Source organism: Toxotes jaculatrix, chromosome 18 (genome assembly GCF_017976425.1).
Source record: "Toxotes jaculatrix isolate fToxJac2 chromosome 18, fToxJac2.pri, whole genome shotgun sequence".
Lineage (NCBI taxonomy): Eukaryota > Metazoa > Chordata > Actinopteri > Toxotidae > Toxotes > Toxotes jaculatrix.
The window spans coordinates 985,173-995,375 of record NC_054411.1 but is presented as its reverse complement, the minus strand read 5'-3'; the positions used below and the strand labels follow the sequence as shown (position 1 = coordinate 995,375).

Below are 10,203 nucleotides of genomic sequence, written 5' to 3'. Positions count from 1 at the left end.
GTCAGTTGGATTTTAATGAAATCCAGTAGAGTTTAAAGTTCTGTGTAAGGTTTAATTCCATTGTAGTCACATTTCTCGTTAACACAGTTGGATTACAGATCCACAGACAGCATGGTAACACATAAATACACCGTAAAAATAATTTGTGAAGTAAGACATTCTCAGGAGTTGTCAGTAAAAAGGGAGTAAAGCTCAAACGTGTCAGTCATAAAGTGGGACGGACACTGTGGAGGAAAAGGTTCAACAACGAGAGGATCAAGTTAAAAATGACCCAAAACAAAGAACTTAAAAAAAAACTACAGAATTCAACCGGAGACGAGCAGACTGACACTGAGCTGTGGACACATCTCCCAATGTGGAGACTGAGCTCTAATAACGAAGCCACGGGTTCAGTGCATCGGCCCGTGGCGGTGAGTTTTCCTCTGTTCATCATTTCCACAGGTCAGAGAAGAAAAGGAAAATATTCAGACGAAATATCAACAAGTAAACACGTTTGTAATAAATCCTCCGTCATGAAGGCTCTGCTGTTCAGGTTTTATTGGATCTGTTTTAAAGAGTGATCATTTCTGAGGATGCAGCTCGTAGTTCGGTTTTATCAGGCTGTTACTACACAGACAGGTGTTTCCATTATTCTGTCCACCCCCTTCATACCAGTGAGGGTAGGCTAAATAACAGAAACACAATTCTGTGGCGCAGCAGCACAAACAGCATCAGAGCAGGAGGAGGATTCATCACAGGACGGACCAACCTGTGCTCGTTACGTCCAGATTTCCAGCTCGGATTTCCCAGAGTCCGGGGAGACGTCCTGTCTGTCCCATAAACCAGAGACGTCCTGTGTCCCTGATAAATGACTTTAACAGGAAACACTCACATTTTAAGAGTCCGTCTGAAACACTGCTCACGTTTCCCAACTCCACGACTCTCAGAGCTCAGAGCTGACTCAGCAGACTGAAGTCTCAGAGCTGACTCAGCAGACTGCAGAGAGCAGTTGTCAGTAAGCGGACGTCTCCTCAGACTCTGGGAAGTATGACAGGGCATTATTCACTGTTTTCAGACGTAAACTGAACAGTTAATCAGGAAAATGATTTGAACTCTAATGAATCACTGATACTACTCAGACTTTTTCCCTCTTTATAAAGTCGTTTTCATCCTGCGTCTCTTTTCTCAGTCGTTCAGCTCTTTAATCATCATCATCATGGGGATAAAAAATGAAGAAGGCAGATGAAGAGCTCACTGTGGTCGGGCAGTCACAGGTCGATCGCTCGTCTCCATCACATCAGTCAGCGTCCCATCATGATCTGAGCTGGCTGTGAATGATCCGAGAGGAAGAAGGAAACTGAGCCACTGCTGCTTCAGGGCGACAGAAACATCACTGAGCCTGTTTAAACTTACGGGCGGCTGATTGACGTAGTTCCCCTCATAATCATCATCATCATCATCGTCAGTGTTGCTTTGAGCAGATGACTCTGGTGTAGCTTCTGCAAAACATGTAATGAAACAGATTAAATGGACGTGTGACCTTAAAACGTCTCCAGAGGAAACGGTGAGGTGAGCACCTGTGAATGCAGAGTGGGTCAAATCTGACAAATATATATGTTATGTGAGTGTTGCTGTGATGTCGTTCTGCAGGACTTCCTGTGTGAAGCACCACAGAGGAAGAAGTCAACATCACATGATGTGAAAAGTAAAAACACTGGAGCTCGAACTCACTTGCAGAGCGCTGCGGGTCCACGTTCAGGTAATCTCGTTCCTCGTCTTCAGAGTCACGGACAACGTCAACACGAGACGAGGAGACGTCAAATTATTATCATCACAAATAAAAGGAAAATGAACAGAACAAAAAGAAGAAGAGGACCTTTTCATTGGAGGAACAGGAGAACATACAACATGCAGTCATAAAAAAACAGAACTCACCATCCAGGTTCACGTAATCATGTTGAACATCTGTGGATGGAAACAAACAGCTGATCAGTTCACAGACCCAAGCTCTCATTTTCATCTTCAGTGTTTTCCTCGCTGCCTTTCTTTGTTGAAAAGACAAAGGTCACAGTCTCATGTTTCTTGGTGGACGTGATAAATAAATTAATTGTCATGTTGTGGATGGACAAACGCAGACCAGGACAATAACTGACTCCTCAGACTTTCTGTGTCTCAGAGTCTGTGCAGGAGGGCTGAGGGGACTTTGACATGTTTGGATAATATGAGACACCTCTAGTCTTAGGGAACAGGTCTTATGGGATCTTCAGCTGATCCCAGAAGTTCCTGGATCAAACTTTATTGTCTCTGCGTTTGTGTTTGCTGACTGTACCTGAGCTGGGTGTCGAGGCCCGGCTCTGATTCGATGGAGCGAGAGCCTCGCCGTCAGGTATCACCGTGCTGCAGAAACCAGAAGAGACCATCATGTCACAATTTGATTCACAGAAAGAATAAAACACCAGAGGTCTGTGCGTAAGAGGACGCCTACATGTATCCGGGATCTTCTACATCGCTGTCAGGAAGATTGGGGTCTGGGTTCACGTATTCAGGCCCTGCAGAAAACAAACGTCACAGCAGTTTACAGCCCTGTCTCTGTTCCACGTCAAATGGTGTCTGAAGTCTTCAGATTTAAACTCATCGAGTCCACGGCTCGTCTGCAGAGTGAATCTCCAGTGTTTCAGGTGGAACAGGCTCGAAGACATTTATCTGGACATTTCTATTGTCTTTGCTTTTTGCTTGTGAAGCTCTGGAGAGTTTGAACCCGTCAGGCCTCGAAAAATGATGAAATCAAAATGAAAATATTTCTTTGCTTGAAGATTTGACAGCTCAGAGAAATATGAACACTCTGCTGATGGATCACATGTTTCAGGTCTGTAATTCAGGTGCAGCAGAAAGTCCTCAGGTTTGTGAATCACAGAGACACATGAAGTGTCAGTATGATCAGGGCTCTGTTAGAGAAGCTGCATTGTCTGCAGAGGATCTTACCATCTGGTGGATTCTCATAACTTGGATTACTTCCTGTAGGACGGAAAAAGACAGTGTTAAGATTTTTAAAGTGAATGAACTGACAGACCAGAGACAAACTACAGAAGAAGAAACATGAATTTCCAGTTGAACATCACCTCGAAAATCTTGACTTAACAAATGGAAAAAAGACAAACACACAAAGCAAAAGGAGATTCTGACCAGTTTCTGTTGGGGTGAAGGATCGGTGTCTTCGCTGAGTTCCAGGATCCACTGAAGATGAGCTGAGAGTCAGATAAAAAGACAGCAGTTAAACTGAAGCCCTGACACGAGGTGACTCTGTCGTCCCAGTTTTCACCTCTCAAAGACCGAACCATGAAGACCAGGGAACTTTCCTGAGAGCAGAAGTCAACTGCTAAAAGTCAAATTTTGGACTTAAGTGAAAGATAAAAATATTACGGGCCTCGAGAAATGAGACTGCATCGAGGCATAGAGCTGGACAATTGTATAAAAACCATTTCTTTAACTGTTCTCTTTGGAGAACAGTTAAATAATAAGTCAAGAGCCAGCAGAGCCGCTGCTACAGCTTCATCGTCAACACTGTATAACTGAGCAAAAGTCTGGTGTTAATTTCACTTCAGGTACAAAACAGTTGTGTTAGACTCATTGACTCATTTCAGGCTTCGCTGTGGCAGACGTGAACCAGGTGTGTTCTGTGATAAAAGGTGACTCACAGTCTCGGCGGCGACAGCAGGTGGGAAGGAGAGCGCATGGAGTTCAGATCGTTGGCCGACTGCTCTGCAGTTCGACAGAGAGAGAGAGTCACAGTCACTATCATCGCCGGCACAGAGTCGTATTCACACTGACGTTAGCACTGAGCGAGGACTCTGAGCTCAGATTCAGTTCCTTCATGTGAAACTAACTGGTTCTGTCGTTTCCTTACACAGGTCTAAGTTCAGTGTTGTGATCAGTGACTGAAACTATGTGACCGAGGACACAGTTTCCACCGGACAGAAGGTCTGTGCAGCTGTTGCTGTTTGTTCTGTACGTTTACAATAATCAATGAACTGATCAAACAACTATCAGCAGAAATGGCTGCTGTCTTTTCACGTGCGTGTTGTTTCCAATGTTTCTGTCCAGGTTTTAGTGGTGCTTTGATTCTGCACATGGATCTTCTTCTTCTTCTGTTTTACAGTCAATATTCTGAAAATATGCTATAAGTGAACATTATTCATTTACAGATCAGTGTAGTCTGATTTACTGATCGATCACTGATGTAAACGCCTCGACTGATTAGTTCAGATGGTTGATTTTTACTCTGTTACTGATGCACATTGATAAAATCACCTCAGTGGCAGTGAAGAAAAAAGTTCTTTGTTTTAATAGTTAATGTTTTTTCTTTCAATCATTAAAGTCACAGTTTCAGTTCAGTGTTTTAACATGATTTGTGTATTTTATATCATTTTGTTTTGTAGGTCCATGAGAAGAATTTATAACTAAGAAGCAGCCGTCAAACCAACTTCCAACAAACCAACAAAAGAAACGTGCCAGCAACTTACGTGGAAGGATGACTCTGAAAGCAGTGGATCTGAGAGAAAGACAGAAAACACACACTTCAGACTGTGCTCGTCACTCAGACGCCACCTCATATCAAACCAGACACAAAAAGATTTAACCTGAGTTCAAATGAAATAAAATAATTATCATCTTTTTCTTCTGAGGACTTACTGCATGTATTCGTCTGAGTTGGTTGTTTGCCTGATGGAGACTGATACGAGGAAACAGAAAACATTTCACTTTAATCCTTAAAATATCAAGATTGAATCTGTCAGCAGTCTCTGAGCAATCTCTCAGAGTCTGGTTCAAAATACCCTGATGAAAAGATCTGAGGTGGAGTCGTTAGAACCAGGTGTCAGTGATGGGACGGACGAGTGTCACATGATCTACAGGTAAAAACAAACACCTGCCATGGCTTCTAATGCAAGGTCCAACCCACAAACACACACCACACACACAACAAGACTGATGTCACACACTGATCCACAACACGTGCTGCGTTTAAGTGTAGCTGGAAAACTCAGATATCCAGATTTTCCAAAGAGATGAAATCTCTCATTAATCTTTGATTTGACAATAATTACAATAATCATTTTTATATGGAAAATTCCAGTTCAGTGTGGAAAATATCTGTTTCCTGTAATATTCTGGTTTTAGTTTGAAGATCATATTTACACACATTTGTCACCATCACTGAGACCAACTTCTCTCCACGTGTGTGTGCGGTATGAAGCGACACGTCATCTCACCCAGTGCACCTTTGTTCCAACAGTCCAGACAGACGGCGGCCAGGAGGACGAGAGAGACGAAGACGGTGGCCGCCAGAACGAGGAGGAAGGAGGAGGCGTCCATGGTTCATCTGAGGGGGACAGAGGAGGACGCAGAGCTTTTACTCTGACACAGGACATGCAGAGTTTTTACTGTCAGACGTCTCTCAGCTGTGGATGTTTGGTGTTTTTCACTTTGTGGTTTTCCTGCTTCAGAAATGAACAATTGGAAACTTCCACCAATGATCTCCTCCCTCAAAAACACGTCAAATTTCCAATACAGCGATTGATGCTTCAGGTTGGATCAGCATGTGAAGTAAAGCTGAAGTCACCTGATGAACGTCCGACTCATCGGGGCCGTAACTCCGACATGAACTGAGCAGGAAGAGACGTGAAACTAAAAAGCTTCGAGGTCTGAAAGTTTCATCTGAAACTGAGAACTGATTTATGCTCAGTTTCTGTAAAAACTGGGATCTGTGATGGGGTGTGGGGGTGTGGGGGTGTGGGGGGGTGGGGGCGTCCACCGAGGCTGGGTCCTACTGTTGGACCACTATGGGTGAGGGCGGTGGCCATGGGGGGCGGAGGGCAGTGTGGACCTGACAACAGGCAGCTGCAGCATGGGCAGAGACAGACACTCTCCAACGGGCTTCACAGTCTGTACAGGAAGTCATAGATCTACTCACTTCCTGTCATGAGGCCCTTCGCCTCAGCTCGTTTCCACTATCCTCCTTTCCACTTGTTTTAATGATGTTCTCCTGTGTGACAGGGTGGAAGCTCAGATGCTCCACAGGTGATCTGTGCGCAGGTAAAACAGCTGACAGCAGACATTCAGACTGTCAGGGCTGAAACATCAGGTCACACTCACCAAGTTTTCGTGTCACTTTCATGCTTCAACAATTCAATCAGTGATATTTATATTGTAGATCACACCTGTGGCAGACTCCCTGCTGTGTGTGAGACCTGGTCTCAGAGGGGACACTGGGCCTGGGTCAGTTTTATCAAACGTCCTTCAGGACTCATTATTTTCTCACCCAAACTCTGAGAACCGAAGCCGTTTCACACAGATGATCTCATGTTGGAACATCGTCTCGGCTATTTTCTCAAACCAAGCAGCAGCCAGGAGGAGGCCATGTTTGAAAATGAAACTGTTTGTGCTGCTTTCTTAAATAACGAGTGGTTTTTACTTTCCTGAGGCGTCAGAAAAGCACGATGATGACAATCTACCCTGATTACAGAGGTGAGTCACACAGGAAGGAAAACCATTCCTCACGTGGTGCGACTGACTGATACAGCTCACTTTCCTCTGCAAAGCTCAACTCTCCACTAAATAATCACTGACTCCAAACGCACTTCACAGAAAATACCTGCACCCACTCACAACATGAACATGGAAACCTCCAGAAACACACACTCGCTCTGTCGTGAAGAAGCTGGAAAAAAACTTTAAAAACCAAAAACTTGTTCATTTCTCCTCCTCACAGGCGTCACAATCAGCTCCTCACCCCACACTGCAGTGTGAAAGGCGGCCATCTTGTGAGTTCTGGCTCTGTCTTTGAGAAACACTTTGGCACAAAAACCCCCTGAAAGCTTTTATTAACGGCAGCCAGCCGAGAGCCTGAGAGCAAGAAAGGTCAAATGTGTGCAAAGGAAGTGTGATAAGAAGAGACAGATAACAGCATGTGACGCTTTTAACTACACGGTTAATGACTGTGGTGAACACACGCCTCAAAACCTTTACATTAAATAGAAAAACCAAACAAAAACATTTTAATTTGCATTTTAATTTCTCATCTACAAAGTTAAGTGTCTACAGCTGCCAGACAAATTCAGAAAAGTAGAGTATAACATTTCCCTCTGAAACGAGGGAAACACAAGTACAAGCACCTCAAAGCTATTCCAAGTTCATTATGAAAACTTAAAATGAACAGAATCATCATTTAAAGTGAAGAAATATCTGATTTAAGATCAGATATTAAAAAAAACTACATTCAAACTCCTGCTTTAGTAAAGGTACAGTTATTATCAGCTAAATGTACTTTGAGCACACGAACTCAGAACTGTACAATGTACAGAACCTGAGTTTCCACTGTTGTTTGAGATGAAACCAATGAGAATAAGACTGACTGAATGTTTGACGCAAAATTTTTGTTCCTGAGCAGCGACATGTTCAGCAGGAGGACTGAGTTTTCAGTTTTAAAACACTTTAACTTCCTGGAGCCTCTGCTGTTTTTCTGGCAACTTCAATGTGACGACAAGGCTCCAGGAAGTTACTGCTACCGACCGAGAAACAGTCGGGCTCATTAACCTCGAACTGGAGCAGCGAACGTGCTTTTAATTATCAGTTTAAACAGGAAACTTTCCCATGTTTCTGTCTCCTCTGTGCTCTGAATGAAATTCTTGTTGCTTTGGACAAAAACATCAGCCAATGTAATGAATGTAATGACCTGTACAGAACTGTGAACTCGTTTTTACTCTTCAGTTTTTTTAAACATACAAGATGTAACATGTTCACTGATCATAAGAGGAGCTGGTCAGTGGATTCTGTTCCCTTTGGACAGAGCCAGGCTAGCTGTTTCCCTCTGTTTCCAGTCGTTATGCTAAGCTAATATAGCTGCTGGCTGTAGCTTCATATTTACCGTCCGGACGTGAAGGTTTGATCAACCTGAACATCAAACTGTCGACAGGTAACAGGTGGAGAACGTTTCCCAAAATATCAAACTATTCCTTAAAAAACAAACTGAAGTGACAGAGAATTAGAGTTAAATGAAAGCATCAACACCGAAGTGTGGAAAGAAAAGAGGAGACTCAGGTACAGAACTAGGACCTGGACGTCAGTACGGTAGCAGCAGCCAGCAGCTCCTTGCACCCAATTTTTTGTCAATTTTGATTTTACTCTTGTATTAGAGTCGACCGTAGACAGACGACAGACGACAGACGACAAAATACAACAAAAGTTCCTTGGGTGGACTTGAAACAGGGTTGCTGCAGGATAATGGTCGGCCTCAGACCATCAGGGCATGCAGGGCGTCCTCCAGCTGATTGTCTCAAACACCAACCAGGTTTAAAAAAATTTCATGTGACCGTGGTTTAAAAACGACGTAGAGTAGATGATAATTAAAGGTTGGTTTCTATCACCTGGTTTTATTTTAGTTTCACTGAAATTCATCTGCATTTTCTTTTCTAGATTCTCTTGTTAACATTTGTTGATACAAACTTCACAGCGATGCAGATCACTGTTATTTCTTAACCTCTGTGTTCTCTCTAATATTTTCTGCCAGACTTTAGATTTTTTACTCGAGTGCCGGTTGGATCAGAGAGAAAAGTTACACAGGTATCTTTTCATCTTGTCTGTGGCTTTGACCTCTGCCTTCAGTCGATGCCTAAATCCCACTGGACACATGTTGTGAAGGTCATAAGATTTTTGAGAAAAGGTTTAACTTTGGCCTGTAACACCTGGTGCTATTGGGTGAAAAGAAATCCTATGATTCCTCGTTTCCCTGTTGCATGAATGAGTGAATTGAAGCACTGAGGACTGACTCTACAGCCTCCAGAACGGCACTATGCCTAAATGAACAATCACTTGTGGGCCATGAAGTGAACAGTGGTTTGGCCTCGGTGTGAAAACTGTGCAGGTCTCGTTCAGCGTTCAGCTCGACCTCCACCTCCACCTTCCTGCACAGTCCTCCTTGTGCATGTTGGGAAGAAGTTCCTCCGGGTCACAAATTAATACCTAAACACATAAAGTGATGAAAACTCACCGACACCTGAGGACAAATGTTGGTTGGAGAGACAGGTGGATGGAGGACGGACGATCGGGGTAGTTTCGGGGACTGCAGCTGGTCTCGTGTCCTCCACAGAATCTGGTCCACATGAGGCAACTACTGTAACCAAACCTCCGCCATGTCTGAAGACTTCTTCACTCACTTTCTCCTTTTTACCCTCTACCTCGACTGCCTTTCCTCCGTGATGAGCTGAGCTGCACCTTCAACAACCTCCCTCCCCCTTTGTTACTGACTCTCCTCCTCTGTTGTCGCTGCACCCAATCACCTCCTGAGCTGAGTTGGTGGGTCTTGTTTCATCTCCCGCCACAGATCCTCTGATCTTCTGTTGTCTTCCTCAGCGCTTCCTAGGAGAAAGGTGATGATGGACCATCAGCTCAGGTCACGTTTGCCCAAAGAGACGGAGCAGAGGCCTCTAAAGATTCAGAAGATAAAGAAGAGAGTCACCTGATTAATGACCAAATCCTGAGCACAACAATACAGTTAATGAGTCTGAGTGTCTGAAAAACTTCTGCAGAGGTTGACTCACTAACCTGGTGACTCACTAACCAACCAGCTACCAGAAAGGTCTACATCTGTGGCGGTGAACGGTGTGTGTGGGTTGATCAAACTGTCCTCTTTCAGCCCCTCTCAACTGCAAACTGCAACTGGCGGTGGCAATTGGAAAAGAAACATGCAGTTCACTATAGCAAAATGTCAGAAAAAAGAAAAAAAAGTGTTTCACACAAACACCTCGAACCAATCAGGAGATGTAACTGAGACACCTCAGAGAGTCGATGGGTGTTAAAAAGCTGCAACGCTCTGTGAAGGCTGCTGCAACCGTCTCAACATCCTCCCACCTACAAACAGGAAACCACACAGAGGGAGGGAAGCCAAGTCCTCCTCTCCTCTTCACTCCTCTCCTGTCCTCGCTTGGCCTCTTTTCTCCCTCTATCAAGAGATGATTGACAGAGCAGAGGGGAGGAAAACAGAGGGGGAGCAGAGCAGAGAACCCCCCATGAATGAATGAAGGGAGGAGAGGGGAGGGGACACCGCAGAAAAAACATTGCTGTTGCTAAACTGAGCCACTTGTGGTTTGTTTGTACAGGTAAACCTGTTTTTGGGCCCTGTGGAGCTCAAATAAGTCGATTAAGTTGGTTGACAGAAAATCAGCTGGTGAT

At 44.2% G+C, this 10,203-nt stretch overlaps 1 protein-coding gene across 2 annotated transcripts; it reads right to left on the bottom strand.

The window, feature by feature from the left end:
• Window positions 1-38: 38 nt before the first annotated feature.
• On the bottom strand, window positions 39-9,988 carry LOC121198282 (linker for activation of T-cells family member 1-like). 2 transcript variants are annotated; one of them, XM_041062290.1, is made up of 15 exons: window positions 9,808-9,988; window positions 9,577-9,690; window positions 9,023-9,458; window positions 5,247-5,356; window positions 4,669-4,708; window positions 4,500-4,528; window positions 3,675-3,738; window positions 3,163-3,224; window positions 2,962-2,994; window positions 2,465-2,528; window positions 2,309-2,376; window positions 1,915-1,944; window positions 1,711-1,776; window positions 1,393-1,478; window positions 39-1,307 (listed from the first exon to the last, which is right to left on the bottom strand). In XM_041062290.1, the coding sequence occupies exons 4-15, from the start codon at window positions 5,347-5,349 to the stop codon at window positions 1,281-1,283; spliced, it is 672 nt and encodes a 223-aa protein (XP_040918224.1). In that variant the 5' UTR covers window positions 5,350-5,356; window positions 9,023-9,458; window positions 9,577-9,690; window positions 9,808-9,988; the 3' UTR covers window positions 39-1,280. The 2 variants fall into 2 exon arrangements, with proteins under 2 accessions (XP_040918224.1, XP_040918226.1); XM_041062292.1 differs by having other exon boundaries at window positions 1,711-1,755; window positions 9,577-9,985.
• Between the last annotated feature and the right edge of the window lie 215 nt (window positions 9,989-10,203).

What these genes read in the sequence shown, in the direction of transcription:
- LOC121198282 (XM_041062290.1), bottom strand. Translation starts at nt 5,349, where the DNA reads ATGGACGCCTCCTCCTTCCTCCTCGTTCTGGCGGCCACCGTCTTCGTC. An exon ending in GTAGAAGATCCCGGATACAT is followed by an intron (nt 2,377 to 2,464) that starts GTAGGCGTCCTC and finishes TGGTTTCTGCAG; the next exon opens with CACGGTGATACCTGACGGCG. An exon ending in TGATTACGTGAACCTGGATG is followed by an intron (nt 1,777 to 1,914) that starts GTGAGTTCTGTT and finishes CGTCTCGTGTTG; the next exon opens with ACGTTGTCCGTGACTCTGAA.